The 18,512-nt window shown below is 37.8% G+C and overlaps 2 protein-coding genes across 2 annotated transcripts; both read left to right on the forward strand.

Annotated features, from left to right (window-relative positions):
- Nucleotides 1–5,493: 5,493 nt before the first annotated feature.
- Nucleotides 5,494–6,511, forward strand: LOC110258791 (olfactory receptor 2J3-like). Its single transcript, XM_084970357.1, has one exon. It carries the CDS (start codon nucleotides 5,573–5,575, stop codon nucleotides 6,509–6,511), a length of 939 nt encoding a protein of 312 aa, XP_084826483.1. The 5' UTR covers nucleotides 5,494–5,572.
- A 5,854-nt stretch (nucleotides 6,512–12,365) lies between these two features.
- Nucleotides 12,366–17,645, forward strand: LOC110259049 (olfactory receptor 2J3-like). The gene is made up of 4 exons (XM_021082342.2): nucleotides 12,366–12,383; nucleotides 16,767–17,013; nucleotides 17,099–17,214; nucleotides 17,346–17,645. Exons 1-4 carry the CDS (start codon nucleotides 12,366–12,368, stop codon nucleotides 17,643–17,645), a joined length of 681 nt encoding a protein of 226 aa, XP_020938001.2.
- Nucleotides 17,646–18,512: the final 867 nt, after the last annotated feature.

The following is an 18,512-nucleotide window of genomic DNA, read 5'->3' on the forward strand; positions in this document are numbered from 1 at the left end:
TAAAAGGTTTTTGCACTGTCCCACTTACCAGTAACATTGTCCCAAGTTGTGTTCTTTATTTTCACTTTGTTTCTCAGCTATCATCTATTCAATGAGAGCTTCCTTGATTTTCTAATCTAAACTAAGATCCTCTCCACCCCAGTCTTCTCTATCAAGTTTTCATATTTTTTCTTTAATAGCCCTTACTATACATTTTGCTTTTTAAAAATGTATTGTCTTAGTCTCTTTGGGCTGCTATAACAAAATTATTGTGACTGGGGACTTAAACCAACAATTATTATTATTATTATTATTATTTTGTCTTTTGTCTTTTAAGGGCCACACCTGTGGCATATGGAGGTTCCCAGGCTAGGGGTCTAATTGGAGCTACAGCTGCTGGCCTATGTCACAGCCACAGCAAAGCCAGATCTGAGCCTCATCGGCAATCTAAAGCTCACGTCAATGCTGGATCCTTAACCCACTGAGTGAGGCCAGGAATCGAACCCACAACCTCATGGTTCCTAATCGGATTCATTTCTGCTGTGCCACGACTTGGGAAACTCCCAACAATTATTTCTTATAATTTTAGAAGCTGGGAAAGCCAAGATCAAGATGCTGGCAGATTTGGTGTCTGGTGATGGTCTACTTTCCTAGTTTATAGATGCAGTCTTATTGTTGTGTCCTCTCTGGGCAGAAGGGGCAAGCGAGCTCTGTGGAGTCTTTTAGAAGAGCACTATTTCCATTCTTGAGAGCTCTGTCCTTGTGACCTAGTCACCTCCTGAAGGCTTACCTCCTAGTACTATCACACTGAATCACATTCATCTGCTTTTATGAATCCAAAAAGATATTATTGTGATTTTGTCAAAGAGTGTTCTGCCTAAGTTTTCCTTTAGGAATTTTTTAGTATCTGGTCTTACATTTAGGTCTTTTATCCATTATGAGTTTATTTTTGTATATGGTGTTAGAGAATTTTTTTTGCCACACCCATAGCCTGTGGAAATTCCTGGGCTAGGGCACGGCTGCCATCTATATCACAGCTGTGGCAACACTGGATCCTTAACCCACTGTGCCAGGGCAGGAACTCCTCAGAATGTCCTAATTTCCTTCTTTTACACATAGCTCTTCAGTATTCTTAGCACCACTTTCTGAAGAAACTGTCTTTTCTCCATTGTATGTTCTTGTCTCCTCTGTTGTGGATGAATTGACCATAGTGTGTGGGTTTATTTCTGGGGTCTCCTGTTCCATGGATCCATGTGTCTGTTTTTGTGCCAGTACTATACTGTTTTGATTACTGTAGCTTTGTAGTGTAGTCTGAAATCAGCGACGATGATTCCTCCAGCTGTCTTCTTTTTTTCTCAAGATTGTTTTGGCTATTCAGAGTCTTTCGTGTTTCCATACAGATTTCATTTTTTTTAATCGTCATTTTTTAAATTAATTAATTTATTTTTAGTCTTTTGTCCTTTTAGGGCCACACTCATAGCATATGGAGGTTCCCAGGCTAGGGGTCTAATCGGAGCTGTTGCTGCTGGCCTACACCAGAGCCACAGCAAAACGGGATCTGAGCCGCATCTGCGACCTACACCACAGCTCACGGCAACACCAGATCCTTAACCTACTAAATGAGGCCAGGGATCGAACCTGTAACTTCATGGTTCCTAGTCAGATTCAATGGGAACTCCCCATACAGATTTTAAAATTATTTGTTCTGGTTCTGTGAAAATGTCACTGATATTTCAAATAGAGATTTCATTGAATCTTTTGATTGCTTTGGGTAGTATGGCCATTTTAATAATATTTTTTCTTCTAATCCAAGAACCTGTTATATCTTTCCATCTATTTGTTTTGTCTTCAGTTTCTTTCATTATTGTCTTGTAGTTTTCCAAGTACAGGTCTTTTTCCTCTTTAGGTGGTTTGTTCCTAGGTATTTTATTCTTTTCGATGTGATGGTAAGTGAGATTGTTTCCTTAATTTCTCTTTCTGCTCTTTCATTGTTAGTTTATAGAAATGTAAGGGATTTATGTGTATTAATTTTGTTTCCTATAACTTTGCTAAATTCATCAATGAGCTCAAGTAGTTTTCTTGTGGTATCTTTAGGATTTTCTATACATGACATCATGTCATCTGCAAATAGTGACTGCTTTACTTCTTCCTTTATGGTTTGGATTCCTCTTATTTCTTTTTCTTTTCTGATTGCTGTGGCTAGAACTTCCAAAACTATATTGAATAAAAGTGGCAAGAGTGGACATCCTTATTTGGTTTCTGATCTTAGAGGAAATGCTTTCATGTTTTTCATCCTCAAGTATGATTTTTAGCTGTGGGTTTGTTATATATGGGCTTTATTATGTTGAAGTATGTTCCCTCTATGTCCTCTTTTATAGAGAGTTTTTTTTTTAAACCATAAATGGATGTTGAATTTTATCAGAAGTTTTTCTGCATCTATTGAGATGATCATATGTTTGTTTTCAATTTGTTTATATGGTATATATCACACTGATTGATTTATAGATATTGAAAAATCCTTGCATCCCTGAGATAAATTCTACTTGAACATAGTGTATGTGAATCCAACATAATGTATTGTTGGATTCAACTTGCTAGTGTTTTGTTTGTTGGTGAAAAATTTATTGTCATTTTAGTATGAGTTCATTATTATGCTGAATGCATTTCTGTGAAGAGTTTTTCCTTGTGACTATGACACCAATTTAACCAGGAAAGCTCCTTGAAGGGCATTAACTGCAACCCTGGGATTTATCCTCCCAATGGCCCCAGTCAAGAAAAGAAAGTCATATTACTCTTTTTGTTCCTGTAAAAGCCCCATTTGCTCTGGAGTAAGGGGTGCATCCCCTGATACCTTAAATGCCCTAAAGAGTTCCCATGTTCTGCTAAAAGGAAATCTTTTGGATAAACCTAGGCTCTCTCTTCTGTGGCAATGGTAATCATAATTATTTTCAGACTACTTTCGATAGTTAGATTATGTACATTAGCAAAGATGGACTATGAGGGCAATTAGGTTAATGTTCTTAGGTCACATGACAACCAGAGAGCTTCATATTAGTTTATACATGATGAAGGCATAGACAGGAAGAGAATGATAGAGAAGGTGGACAAACACAGGGAGGTCAGTATTGAAAGAAGTTGATGGAGCACTAAACCAGGTTTACTATAAAGGAACGAATAGGACAAGACTTAGAAAAATGTCTATTAGTAACAATGGGGGTGAGAAGAAAGTGCCAAGCCATCTGCTTTCCCAGTAATGACTTAATGGAAGAAAGAAAATATTTTATTCCATGGTTTATAAAGTCTACCTTTGATAGGGTCTTCATTTACCTCTTTTCCACTAAGAAGAAAATCAAACCACAAACCTTTGAAGTTTTATCTTCCTGAATTCTGTATTTTTTCTGTCCCTTACCTCTTATCCCTTTTTACTTTTAGAAAAATTCTGAAAGACAGGTAATAAAAAAGCTGCTACTTTCTTTTAATTAATATAATATGAAATTAAGACAGCTTTATAAGGGAGGAAAACTATGTCTGCATCAGAAAAAGTACCCATAGCATTTTAATTCAAATATCTTATGATGTATTAATCCTTATTCTAGGAGAATTTTAAAAATCCATTAGAATTTTTCTGTCATACCTTGAAAAGCTGATAGTCATTGACAATACCAATAACATCAAATGGTATATAGATACCTCTATGCCTGCCTAAATCAGTCTTAGCCAACTTCAATGTTCCTGGGTCTCCAGCTTGTAACTCAACCAATCAGACACCTCTGGTTTTTTTAAGCCAGTAAAAAAAGTCCCTCAAAAGATTGGAGGTGAATCTGTTTGGGTTGAATTTGTCTTTTGTCCTATTCAATTAGAGAATGTGAGAGGAGCAGAAGTGGCAGGGCAAAGCTGTTTGGGAATATTTAAATGGTGGATTACTGTGACTTGCAGCAATAACTATATAATAAAAGTGTTTATTTTTTCTATGAAAGATGGATAATGCACAGAGAAAATAAGCAACTGAAAATCAAACTATTAGTAAACATTTGAATTTCTTAACTTTATTATTATTATTTTTTTTTACAAAAGAACCACCACAAGATGACCTTGTATTTGGATTTTATGTGATATTCATGTCATTGTCCCTTATTTTTAAAAATTTTTTATTTTTTTGCTTTTTAGGGCCACACCATGGTGTGTGGAAGTTCCCAGGCTAGGGGTCAAATCAGAGCTACAGCTGCTGACCTACGTCATAGCCACAACAACCCCAGATCCGAGCCACATCTGTGACCTACACCACAGCTCACAGCAATGCCAGATCCTTAACCCACTGAGCAGGGCCAGGGATAAAATCCTGCTCCTTATGGATACTAGCTGGGTTCTTTTCCGCTGAGCCACAACAGGGAACTCCCATGTCTTTGTCTGTTAAAAATTAGTGAATTTTCTATTCAGATTCTCTCATTTCAAATCGTAGACCTAAAGACATATGATGAAATTATAAATTATGGCTTAGAATTTAATTTCTTAGCTCTTATTCTAAGAAATTTTGTGGAAACTACCTTTTAGCCTTATTTTCCAGATCTCACAACCTTGTGATATATGCACTTTCAAGTACCACAATCAGAGTTCCTCCTGTCTTTCCTGATCCAAACACTTTCCCTTTCTTGCTCCTTCCTAAACCTTTTCTTTGACTGTCCCTTTTTTTTTGTCTTCCAAAAAAAGTTGTCTTCTCATTTATGTTTGGAAGCATTTTATCACTGAATTCTCCAATCTATTTCACTTCTCAGTTAATTAATCAAGACTATCAGTCGTTTTTGTTTCTTTGTTTCCATAAAGGCCACTTGAGTATGTGGCTTTACCACCTCAGCACTTCATTCCTCCTTTACCTTCTGGGTGCCATTGTGTGGACATTGTCCAGTGGACCACTTCTGTGAAGTTTCAGCACTGCTGTGATTATCATGTGTTGATACTCATGCAATGAGATTCATCTTAGCTCATTATTGTGAATATTAATAAGTTGGTGTGTGCATGCATGTGTCTTTATACTTGTATTTTCATGTTATTTTTGTCTGAGAATAAGCTGACATAAATAAATAAGAATATTTCATCCTTTCTACAAACATATTCAACTGAAATTGACTTTTTCATTCAACATCGACATTTTAAAGTTACTACTGAATTGTTTTTCATCTCATGGTAAATTCTCTCAGCTTTATGTAAGATGATTAAAACTGGAGATATTTCTTTCTGTGTAATCACAAAATTGGAAATAATCTGAACATTAGGGAAAGGAGGATAAAGATTTTCTTTTTGTAAAAAAAGGGTTTTTTTTTAAATGAAAAGATATGGGATGTCTTTAATCATTTATCCAAATGCTAACTTATGGATGCACAAAGGAACTCATTAGCTTGAGAAGTTATTAATTGTATCTACAACAGGGCAAATGTCTGAATGAAACTTCAAAACAAAACCATACAAATCGTACTGTCATATTGCAGTATTTGGAAATGGCATAGATTTTTTCCCCAATCAGTTTTCAGTGGTTTGACAATGAGTGGGGCATCCTTCAGTTTATGTGCTTCTTTCCTCAGGTATTGGAAAAAAATGAATGATGAAGGAAAAAAATGCAAGTTCTGAAGATTACTTTATTCTACTGGGTTTTTCTAATTGGCCTCACCTTGAGTTAGTTCTCTTTGTAGTTATTTTGATGTTCTACTTGATGACATTGATAGGCAACTTGTTCATCATTATCTTGTCATACTTGGACTCCCATCTCCACACTCCCATGTACTTCTTCCTCTCAAACCTGTCTTTTCTGGATCTCTGCTATACCACCAGCTCCATCCCCCAGTTGCTGGTCAACCTCTGGGGCCCAGAGAAAAACATTTCTTATGTCGGGTGCATGATTCAACTCTATTTTGTTCTTGCATTGGGAACTGCTGAGCGTGTGCTACTGGTGGTGATGTCCTATGACCGTTATGCAGCTGTATGTAGACCCTTGCATTACACTGTCCTCATGCCCCCTCATTTCTGCCATCTGTTGGCTGTGGCTTCTTGGGTAAGTGGCTTTACCACCTCAGCACTTCACTCCTCATTTACCTCCTGGGTACCCCTGTGTGGACATCGTCAGGTGGATCATTTCTTCTGTGAAGTTCCAGCACTGCTGCGACTGTCTTGTGTTGATACCCGTGCTAATGAGCTGACCCTCATGGTCATGAGCTCCATTTTTGTGATCATACCACTTATTCTCATTCTCAGCTCCTATGGTGCGATTGCCCATGCTGTGCTGAGGATGCAGTCAACAGCTGGACTTCGGAAAGTCTTTGGGTCATGTGGAGCCCATCTTCTGGTTGTATCCCTGTTTTTCATTCCAGTCATGTGCATATATCTCCAGCCCCCAACAAGAGGTTCTCAAGATCAAGGAAAGTTCATTGCCCTCTTTTATACTGTTGTCACACCTAGCCTAAACCCTCTAATCTATACCTTGAGAAACAAAGATATAAAGGGGGCAGTTAAAAGATTAATGGGGTGGGAGAGGGAGATGTGATGGATCACCTGTTTAGCAGCTTTTGTTTGAAGAGTATTATCTATCTTGGAGGGTTCTTCTGGTCCTTTGAGACTTTTTTTTTTTTTTTTTGTCTTTCCTATGGCCGCACCTGCAGCACATGGAGATTCCCAGGCTAGGGGTCCAAATGGAGCTGCAGTTGCCAGCATACACCAGAGCCACAGCAACGTGGGATCCAAACCATGTCTGCGACCCACACCACAGCTCACGGTGATGCCAGATCCTTAACCCACTGAACAAGGCCAGGGATCAAATCCTCAACCTCATGGTTCCTAGTCGGATTTGTTAACCACTGAGTCACGATGGGAACTCTGAGACTTATTTTTGATCTATAACCCAGCAAGTTTAGAAGAAAAGTTCTGCTCCAAATTTGTTGTTCTTTTAATTAAAAGAATTAACCAATTGGTTAACCAATTAACCAATTGGTTAATTCTGGACTATTATCTAGAGATAAACTTTTTGATGTGTACCACTTTAATCTATTCAATATTTAGTGTCTATAGAAGTTAGGCAGTGGGTTTTAAAATTAATACGCTAATTTATAGAGCAAATATTAGTATCTATAGAAAGAGAGGGGCATACAGCAAAGACTTCGGCTAATGGAGTTTTTGGTCATTAATAGCCATTACATTTACCTAAATGGTAAAAATTATTTGGCTGGAACACACTTTTTCCAAGATACTACATTACATGAGTGTTTTGTTCTGTGGGCCTATATATATATATATTATAAAGAATTGCCTGTTCTAAATGGTTCATTCCTTCATCCATTCCTTTATTTATCTACTTATTCATTCGTTCATTCATTCAATTCATTGGCTAAATATCTTCTACATTGTTGGCTTGGTAACATAGATGAATTTTTCCTGAATAGAACTCACTTTCTAGTGGTGGAAATGACAGTGTTAAGATAGAAAATGAAGTATCTGTATAGGACTTAGTTTCCAATGGGCACAATGCTAATAAATTAATGTATCTTTAAAAAATCTAAAACAAAAGAAGTTTGGCCAAAACCTTGAAAATAAATACCAGATGGTAATTTCTGCAGGAAGGTAATCTCATTACATGAAATAAAACCAAACAAACAGAACAAGTTTAATTTCCTTTAGTTGAGTTAGTTAATGACAACGATATCGTTTAAATTTAAGGTACCTTAAAGCTTTTCTTTTTAAATATCATTAGTCTTTGCTGTGTAGCATGAGTTTTTTTTTTTAATGTAGAACAGAAAATTGGACCATATTTTTTAAAGTTACCATTCCTTATGGTAGATAATGACCAAAAAAATCACAGCTATGAGAGATTCTCAATTAATACAGCAGATATAGGCTTCTCTTCTCCCTCAACTTTTTCAAGGTAGTTAGAAGTATATGGATAGTGGGAACAATTTCTAACATTGTGATTTATAGACTGCTAATTCATGAGAACTTGTAAACTGGGAACAATCATGTTAAATAATGTTAGAGGATCAAATATCTGAAGCAGTTAATACCAGGCTCTGAAAACAACTTGATTCATCTAATGGATGTCTTAAAAACTTACCCATTTTTATACATGGATGTCTTCTTCTTATTGAATTCTAAGTGGTATTTACATATTCTTGACTCAAGTCCTATGTCAGATAAATGTTTTATAAATATCTTCTTCCAGTCTGTGGTATGCTTTTATTTTCTAGTAGTGTCTTTCGAAGAGCAAGTTTTTAACTTTAATGAAATATGCATAGTTTCTACAAAAAAGCATGCTGGCATTTTGATTGTGGTTGCATTGAATTTGTATACCAATTTGGAAAGAGCTGACATCTTGGTGATATTGAGTCTTCTGATTTAGGAACCCAGTATATATCTCTATTTATTTACATCTTTTTAGTTTCTCTCAGAAGGATTGATGTTTTTATTATACAGATTTTGTACCTATTTGGCAAAATTCATCCCTAAGTATTTAATGTTTTCGAATGCCATTGTGAATGACATAGAAGTACAATTGATCTTTGCGTATTGACCTTGTATCCTGTGACTGCTAAATACGCATTTTATTTCTGGTAGACTTTTAATAGATTTTTAAAGATTTTCTGAGTACATGATCATGTCATTCATAAATAAGGACTTTTATTTCTCTCTCTCCAACTGTTATTTCTTTTATATTGCTATGTTACTCTGTTGCACTGGCTGTGATTTCCAGCTTAATGTTGAATGGAAGAACTGGGAGCCAAAATGCTTGCCCTAATCTTAAGGGGAAAGTATTGTCTTTTACTAATAAGTATATTAGCTATGCGTTATCTGTGTCCTCTACCAGGTTTAGGAAGTTGCATTTTTTTCTTGCTTTTCTGAGGTTTATCATGCAAGGGTATGAAAATTCTGTCCAACACTTTTTCTGCATTTTGTGAGATGATCTGATAGCCTTTCTTCTTTATTCAATTAATACAGTAAATTTCATTGGTTAATTTTCGTAACTTAAAATAACCTTGTCTCCTGAGGGAAAAAAACCTCTTGATATAATATATTGTTCTTTTAAGGCCATTCTGGACTTCATTTGCTAATCTTTTTTTGGTAAGAGTTTTAGTGTCTATAATCATGAGCAATATTAAACAGTATTTTTCTTTTCTTGTGATGTATGTGTCTAGTTTCTGTACCAACTTAATGCTGGATTTATTACATGACTTGGGGAATATTCCCTTCTCTATTTTCTGAAAGAGTTTGTTTAGCATTGGCATTACTTCTTCTTAAATGTTCAATATAATACTCTTGTGGATATATAAGTCCATAGTTCTTTTTGTGGGACCATTTTAGATTAAAACTTCAATTACTTTCATTGTTATAAAAGTATTAAGATTTTTCTGTTTCTTTAAGAATCTGTTTTGATTATTTGTATCTTTCAAAGAATCTACTGATTTCACCTTTGTCATCAACTTTATTATTCATAATATTCCATTATTGTCCTCCTAATGTTTGTAGGATTCCTACTGACCTCCATTTTATTTCTGATCTAGTAGTTTATATCTCCCACACTTTTGTGTGAATCAGTCTAGATAGAGATTTGTCAGTTTCATATTTTATTTTCAATAACTTTGTATTTCACAGATCTACTTTTATATTTACCATTCCCTTTCCTTTGCTAAATTTTAGTTTAACATCATCTTCCTTTTTTAGCCTTTTAAGGTAAAAGCTTCTGTCATTGATATTAGATCATTTCCCTTTGTTTAAAATAAGCATTTAAATCTATACATTTTTCTTTAAGCACTGATTTAGCTGCATCTCACATATTTTGACATTTTCTATTTTAATTTTCACTTTGTTTCAAAGACTTTTTTTTTTTTTTTTTGTCTTTTTGCTATTTCTTTGGGGCCGCTCCCACGGCATATGGAGGGTCCCAGGCTAGGGGTCGAATCGGAACTGTAGCCACCGGCCTACGCCGGAGTCACAGCAACACGGGATCCGAGCCGCGTCTGCAATGTACACCATAGCTCGCGGCAACGCCGGATCCTTAACCCACTGAGCAAGGGCAGGGACCGAACCCGCAACCTCATGGTTCCTAGTCGGATTCGTTAACCACTGCGCCACGACGGAACTCCTCAAAGACTTTCTAATTTCCTTTGTGATTTCTTTGACTGAAGGGAGTGGCACAGTTGGTGTTATCATAAAAGAATGACAAAAAACAGATATGAGAGAATAAAGATTCTAGTAAAAGTGATAATTTCCTATAAATCTATAAATATTTGACTATTGTACATCATTTCTATCTTCTATGTAGCTTTTGTGTTGTTCACACAAGTTTAAAGAATTTGTTTTTTCTGAGGTTTTTTTGTTTCTCCCTTATCTGAGTTACAGTTGTCTGTCTTTTCATTTTTATAGGTTTTTGGTGTGGTGCCCTTTTTGCAGATAATACAGTTTTAACTTCTCTTATTTCTGTGTCTGCCTCCCTTGTGGCTGAAGTTGGTCCAGGGGCTTGCTCTAGGCTTCCTGATGGGAGGGATAGGTGCCTGCCCACTGGTGGATAGGGCTGTGCACCAGCTGGATAGGGCTTTGTCCCTGGGTGAGATTAGACGTGGCTGTGTGCCTGGGCTCTTTAGGCAGGCTGTTTACTGATGGGTGGGCTGTGATCCCACTTGGATTGTTGTTTGGCCTGGGGCTTCTCAGCGCTGATGGGTGGGGTCAGGTTTTCCCAAAATGACCACCTCCAGAGAAACACATGCTGATGGATATTCCCAAGAGCTTTGCTTCCAATGTCCTTCCCCACAATGAGCCACAGTCACCCCCTGTTTTCCCGGGAGATCCTCCAAGAACTGCAGTCAGGTCTGACCCATATTCCTATGGAGCCTTTGCTTTGCCCTGGGACCCAGTGCACATGAAAGTCTGTGTGAGTCTTTCAAGAACAGGGTCTCCATTTCCCCCAGTCCCACGGAGCTCCTGCACACAGGCCCCACTGGCCTTCAATGCCAGATGCTCCAGGGGCTCTTTCTCCTAGTGCCTGATCCCTAGGCCTGGGGATTTGATGTGGGGCTCAGAACTCTCACTCCTGTAGGTGAGTCTCTGTGATACAGTTACTTTCCAGTCTGTGGGCTTCCCACCTGGGAGGTGTGGGGTTGTTTATATCATGTAATCGCCCCTCCTACTTCTTGATATGGCCTCCTATTTGTCTTCTGGAGTAGGATATCTTTTTGAAAGTTTCCAGTCCATTTGGTTGAAGGTTGTTCAGCATTTGGTTTTAATTTTGTTGTTTTTAGGAGAGAAGTTGAACTCCAGTCCTTCTATTTGGCCATCTTAATCTCATCTGCAAAATAACTCTTTTCTTGAAGTGTTTGATTCAAATATTCCATTCCTTGGGTTGTCGTTGGATCATCCTGGGCAATGATTAGTCTCCTTGCTTGCAGCTGGCTGCTGTAGCTGCAGGTAGATGACATGACGTGTGGAGTTGTATCCCCAACCCCAGGGGTGGGAGCCAGGCTGCCAGGGAAAACTAAAGAATTTGTCTTGAGAGTGGAAAATTCTAGTGTACAGTAAAGGCAAGTTTGTAACACGTGCAGGTCATTGTAATCTCCAGAACTAGAAGGCCTTATTGATCAATGGGTGATTTAGAGTCTTGGAAGAAGGCATGGGGGACAAACAGCTTAGGAATACTATGCTATTGTATATTCCTTGGGATAAGCAACTCATTACTTGCCCCAATAAGGGCCTTTTTGATTTGTCAGTACCAGAACCATCTTTATTATATTAGATCTGGGAATATATATATATATGTATATATGTATATATATATATATATGTATATATATATTATATGGACTTAAAAAATAATTCTCAAAATAGACACAACCTTCTTAAGCTTTATCTTCACAGACATCCTTGTTTCTCAAGGTATTGGTGAAGGTATTGACACTGAAGAGAGTAAGGAACTTGCCCTAGTTTTAGCAATAAAATTTTGTTTGCTGGAGAGATATTTATACGTATAATCTGAATATATTGCTGTCTGTATGTCTGTCTGTCTATCTATCTATATATCTATCTATCTATATATCTATCAATCATCATCATCCCATCATCACCTAACTTGGGGTAGCATAGGAGAAGTACATGATCAGGAAATACAGATGTTGAAGGTTTTCTTTTCTCCAGCTCCTGAGTTAGTTAAAAACCTACAGGCTTATGTATCTACACTAGTACTATATTGAACATTTAAGAAGAAGTAATACCAATGCTAAACAAGGTTAAGGTCAAGTTATCACATGCAATGTACCTATGAGAGATGAGAGAATGAGACACCCAATGATAAGGGTTGTGAAGACAAAAGCCTTAAGGGTCATAGTGTCTACACAGTAGTGCAGCATCTGGACCTTGGGTCCAATATGACCATTACCAAATTTGTAAGTACATGATGCCATTTAGTACAAGGTTTTCCAGACTGCAGCTTACTTGTCATATGTCTTGACAGCCAGGTGAATACATTTCACCTTTTCCAGTGCTTGATGGCAAACCTAGATAGGTTATGACCTTTATCTGCACCCCAGATACAACTATATAACATTGAGTGAATGGAGCCTATGGTAAGACACACTTCTAGTAATGAAAAGGTGACTCCCTGACACAACATTGGTTTGAGGAACTGAAAATTTAGAGTTGAAAGCAAGAAAATATTTATATTTCCCAGGAGAGGAAACAGATAAAATGTGAGGGAAATCGTGAAAAGAATTAGCTCTAGAGCAGAATAGTCAGAGAAACCTACCAAAATACAGATTTCTAAAGATCTGATATTGTTCCTTTTCTTTTCTCATAGCCTTGTTTTACCTCTTGGGAAGATAGTGAGTGTTGGTGAAAAGGACATGATTGACAACTCCAAAATGAAATGCTCTTAGGGGAGAAGTGCACATTTGAGTAGAAGTCTTAGCAATGAGACATTAAACAGATATGAGATTGGAGATGCACACATTTTTGGGGATGATTATTATGGGTCTTGACTGTGAATACTTACTAACATTGTATGTCTTTTTATTTTGTCAGGTATACGAAAGTGATTTCCAAAATCTGAGTATGTACAAGGGGAAGTAAGCTCAATATTTTTCCTTCTTTCCTTTCTGTAATTGGGGGAGTTTCAAATCTTTCATTTTTCCACTCATATTTAACCCAAGAGATATTTCCCTACATGCCACTGACATTCTGACTTTTATCTTTGGATCAGGGAAAACCAAGATCACTTTAAACAAATGATTAATTCTTGTAAACTTGCCCTTGTGGGATCTAGTCAACCTGTGAACCCAATAAGCTTCTAAATGACCAGGCAATACCTTAGAATACAAATGATAGGGTTATTTTTGATATATCCTTATAATTTGATCTATTCTTTCAAATCTTATGTATTAACATTTGTCTCGATTAGATGAGAATGAACAGCTTCTTCTGGCATTTTGATAACCTAGGCCCTGTTCTACCCCAACCTCAGTGGTATCATCATATTATAAGTCACTGGTGTGTTCTCACTCTTGAAGTGTTTATTTTTTCCTAATAGCTTATGAAGATGAAAAGAATGGGAAAATAAATAAATCATATTTAATAATAAACAAATACCAGTGTCTAGAACTCTACTCCACTTGAAGCTCTGTCCATGATAATTTAATAGTTTATAATCTATTCTAATTCACACCCTTCTCAAATAAAATACTCAATTTACCAGAATCCTACAGAGATTAATTAATGTCATTTCTCCCTTTTAATCCTCCACGCATGATTTGTGCCTTATGGTCTATGATAATCTGACAAAATGTTTTGCATTGGTTTCATATCACTGAGAATGAGTATGGACTCTGAAAATTACCTAAAATCAGCATATATATTTCTTTTTCTTTTTTTTAAGCACTGTGGAAAATGTTTATATCTTTTTCTTATTGAATGCTTACAACAGTCAAGACCACAGAAACATAAAGACTGTTTTCTGGTACTTCTCTTAAACAGAAAGCAAAATACCCAAATGCTCTCTTAAAATCATACTTTTTAAAATGATATCACTTATATGTGCAATCTAAAGTATGGCACAAATGAACTTATTAAAAAAACTGAAACAGACTCAGAGACTTAGAGAACAGACTTGTGGTGGCCCAGGGGATGGGCTAGGAGTTTGGGATTAGTAGATGCAAACTATTACATTTAGAGTGGATAAGTGATGAGGTCCTACTGTGTAGCACAGGGAACTAAATTATAAATCTATAATTTAATATAATCTTATTATAAAATATAATTTTCAAACGCAGATTTTCTTTCTATAGATGGACTATATTAACCAGAAACAATATAAAAATTTAAAAATATTCATTAATTTATAAACTCATCATGTAATGTTTTTTTGTTACAGCAACAAGTCAATTATTGGATATAGTCTTAATTTCATTTTTTATATACTATAGCAAAACTCTTGATAAGACAGCAAGGGAAATCATTCATAAAAATATTTTGGAAATTTTAAATAGTTACGTTAAGTTTTCAGAGTTTTGGTGGTTACCTTCTGAGTTATAGTTTGAATGGTATTCAGAGATTATTTTCAATATTTTGCAGGGCTAAACGTGGCCTTGAATTTTAGAGATGTTAGGCAGAGACAATTAACTCTAATTAATAGTAAAAATGTACAATTTAGTTTTTAATGTATCCCACTTTTCAAATGTCTCATGCTTCTCTACTCTCTCACTTAACACCACCCCTAACAAGTTATTCCTCAAATGTGGCCCTTAGCAGGATGAGGAATTGGGGAAGAAATTTTAGGACAACCTGTTCCCTTCCCTACAAAGACAGCTTCATGAGCATGTTCCTCAGTGAAGGTTGGTCTGTAGAGTCATTGTTTTCTTTGGGCAACAGTGTATCATGTTGAAGGTATTCCTCAGCAACTGTTGTAACCAGGACAACTCCTTGAAGGGCATTACTTACCACTTTGGGATTTACCCTCCCAATGGCCCCAGTCAAGGAAAGCATGTCCCATTATTCTTTTGTTTCCATAAAACTCCATTTGCTCTAGGAGAAGGGGTCCCCTGAGACACTAAATGCTCTAATGAGCTCCTCTTCCCTGCTAAACCATATCTTTCAGTAGACTCAGAATTCCCTGTTGTGTAGCATGATAACCATAGTAATTTTCAGACTCTGCTTTCCTAGTGTGATGTGGTAGGTTAGACTCTATGGTACATCCAGCCATCCCTTTATGTTGGTGATGTGAAAGAGATGAAAACCAGAGATCAGGTTGGTCCCTACATAAAGAGGCATCAATTGGTCAAATAGAGGGAATATGATCAGACACAGAAAGGACAGAAGTGAAAGGAGTTGTAGTTGTTTGAGTGTTACTCAAGTGGTAATTTAAGAGTATTAAAGGACTAACATAAGAATAAAGTAAGCTGATTAGTGATATGGGGATGGGAAGGGGAAACTCATATCACCACTCTTTCCTCCATCATGTCGTATTTTTTTTTTTTTTCGGTCTTTTTGCTATTTCTTTGGGCCGCTCCCGTGGCATATGGAGGTTCCCAGGCTAGGGGTCAAATCGGTGCTGTAGCCACTGGCCTACGCCAGAGCCACAGCAACGCAGGATCTGAGCCACGTCTGCGACCTACACCACAGCTCATGGCAACGCCGGATCATTAACCCACTGAGCAAGGGCAGGGACCAAACCCACAACCTCATGGTTCCTAGTCGGATTCGTTAACCACTGCGCCACGATGGGAACTCCCATCATGTCGTATTTTTGAAAACCGAGATATTTCATTCCACAGTCTGTGAAAACAGTCTTTGATGAGGTCTTTATTTCTCACTCCCTGGTAAAAATAAATTTAACCATAAAGTTCCTATCTTTACTTACATCTGGTAGTTTTATTTTTTTTTTGTCTCTTATCTCATATCCCTTCTAAATTCTTTAAGAATGCTGAAGTATGGTTCATGCAACAGATCAGTATATCCCAAGCTGTACTTTTTGTTTCGTTTTGTTTTTTGTTTTTTTTAGGACCACATCTGAGGCACATGGAAGTTCCCAGGGTTAGAGGTTGAATCGGAGCTGTAGCTGCCGGGCTACACCACAGTCACAGCAATGTCGGATCCGAGCTTCATCAGTGACCTACACCACAGCTCACGGCAAGGCTGAATCCTTGACCCACTGAGTGAGGCCAGGGATTGAATCTACATCCTCATGGATACTTGTTGGGTTTGTTACCTGCTGAACTACAACGAGAACTCTGAATTTGATATTTTTGTGAGGGCAGGCCAGCTCTTTTGCCCAACTTGTCTCAGTGTGGGTTTGTCTCATATTTCTTCATTTTAAAAGTCAGGCTGTGCATTTTTGGCAGGCATATGACTGAAGTGACATTGTGTCCTGTTTAGAGCAACATGTCAGTAGTCACATACTGTTGGTTTATCTCAACATTGGCGACGTTAATATTGATTACTTGGCTATGGTGATGTCCACCAGGTTTTCCTCTGGTAAAGCCTACTACTTTTCATTTTGTAATTAACAAGTAATTTGTGGGGAGATATTTTATTTTTATTTGATTTTTATTTTTGGCTGTGCCTGTAGCATGCTGAAGTTACATATTTCTGGGCTCTCTTTTCTGTTCCATGAACCTATATGTCTGTTTTTGATAATACCATGCTGTTTTGATGACCGTTGCTTTGTAGCATAATCTGAAATCTGAGAGGGTTATACTTATAGCTGTGTTCTTTTTTCTCGAAATTGCTTTGGCGGTTGTATTTCCATTTATTTTGAGTCTGTGTAATTCTTTTGTCAGGTAAAAGGAGTGAATGATGATGGAAAAACTCAATGCAACTTCTGGAGGCTACTAGGTTTTTCCAATTGGCCTCGTGTGGAAGTAGTACTCTTTGTGGTTGTCTTGATGTTTTACTTGATGACATTGACAGGCAACCTGTTCGTCATTATCTTATCATACCTGGACTCCCATCTGCACACTCCCATGTACTTCTTCCTCTCAAACCTGTCTTTTCTGGATCTCTACCAGCTTCATCCCCCAGTTGCTGGTCAACCTCTGGGGCCCAGGAAAAGCCATGTCTTATGTAGGTTGCATGACTCAACTTTACTTTTCCCTTGCACTGGGATCCACAGGATGTGAGCTGCTGGTGGTGATGTCCTGTGACCGTTATGCAGCTGTATGTAGACCTTTGCGTTACACTGTCCTCATGCACCCTCGTTTCTGCCATCTGTTGGCTGTGGCTTCTTGGGTAAGTGGCGTCACCAACTCGGCACTTCATTCCTCATTTACCTCCTGGGTACCCCTGTGTGGACATGGCCAAGCGGACCATTTCTTCTGTGAAGTTCCAGCACTGCTGCGACTGTCTTGTGTTGATACAAGACAGCTAATGAGCTGGCCCTCATGGTCAGGAGCTCCGTTTTTGTTGTCATACCTGTCATCCTCATTCTCAGCTCCTATGGTGCCATTGCCCGTGCTGTGCTGAGGATGCAGTCAACAGCTGGACTTCAGAAAGTCTTTGGGTCATGTGGAGCCCATCTTCTGGTTGTGTCCCTGTTTCTCATTCCAGGAATGTTTATATATCTCCAGCCCCCATCAGGAGGTTCTCAAGATCAAGGAGAGTTCATTGCCCTTTTTTATACTGTTGTCCCACCTAGCCTCAACCCTCTAATCTACACTTGAGAAACAAAGAGGTAAGAGGGGCAGTAAAGAGATTAATGGGGTGAGAGTAAGCCTGTGTACTTGTGACATGAATAGAATAATATCATATGATACCAGTGACCTTCCAGTCCCACGTTTGTAAAACAGAGAATACAGTATGTGACGCTGAGGCCAATAAAAGAGCATAAAACACCTGTATGTGGCCTGGAAGCCAGAGCTAGTGTCTGTGATTATCTGATGACACGTCTGTGCCTGCACTGCTGAGATACACTCAGAAGAGATAACTGAGCATGTGTTTTGGGAATATGCTGCACAGGAATGGGTATGAGGTGACGTGAACAAAGACTGGAGCCATTTGTCTGTGTTATTCAATCCATGATAGGTTGCATGAGCTTTGGTGTAGGTTGCAGAGGTGGCTCGGATCCCACGTTGCTGTGGCTCTGGTGTAGGCCGGTGGCTACAGCTCCGATTCGACCCCTAACCTGGGAACCTCCATATGCCGTGGGAGTGGCCCAAGAAATGGCAAAAAGACACACACACACTAAAATTAGATACGGGTCACAGTTGGTTCTTGTTTGGAAGAACATGCCATTCTCCAACCAATAGTGTGCTTAGATTTTGATTGTACCAGAATGCATGCCAGAAAAGTTCCAATGATTCTCGTTTTTCTTACCTGTTAATTTCTTCACTACACAACACTGTTGATTTCTCATCATATTAATTCAGTATCAAGTAACAATAAAATCCTTTATTTGCTTAAAAACATAACTAATTTTTCAATGAAGTTTTAGGTTGAGTATGAGTCCTAGAACTAAGTTTATTTTTGTAACTAAGGTACCTTTCCCTTTTAATGATACAGATTCTGAGCATCAGAGAGCTACTTGTGTT

Source organism: Sus scrofa, chromosome 7 (genome assembly GCF_054392235.1).
Source record: "Sus scrofa isolate SSC_HxYL_T2T_F1_AM1 chromosome 7, Sscrofa_HxYL_maternal_Yorkshire_Landrace_v2.0, whole genome shotgun sequence".
Classification (NCBI taxonomy): Eukaryota; Metazoa; Chordata; class Mammalia; order Artiodactyla; family Suidae; genus Sus; species Sus scrofa.

Excerpts from the sequence above, each read along its gene's own strand:
- LOC110258791 (XM_084970357.1), top strand. The coding sequence starts at position 5,573 with ATGATGAAGGAAAAAAATGCAAGTTCTGAAGATTACTTTATTCTACTG.
- LOC110259049 (XM_021082342.2), top strand. Across the intron at positions 17,014-17,098 it reads GCTTCATCCCCCAGTTGCTG|GATGTGAGCTGCTGGTGGTG; the intron begins GTCAACCTCTGG and ends TGGGATCCACAG. Across the intron at positions 17,215-17,345 it reads TGTTGGCTGTGGCTTCTTGG|ACAGCTAATGAGCTGGCCCT; the intron begins GTAAGTGGCGTC and ends TGTTGATACAAG.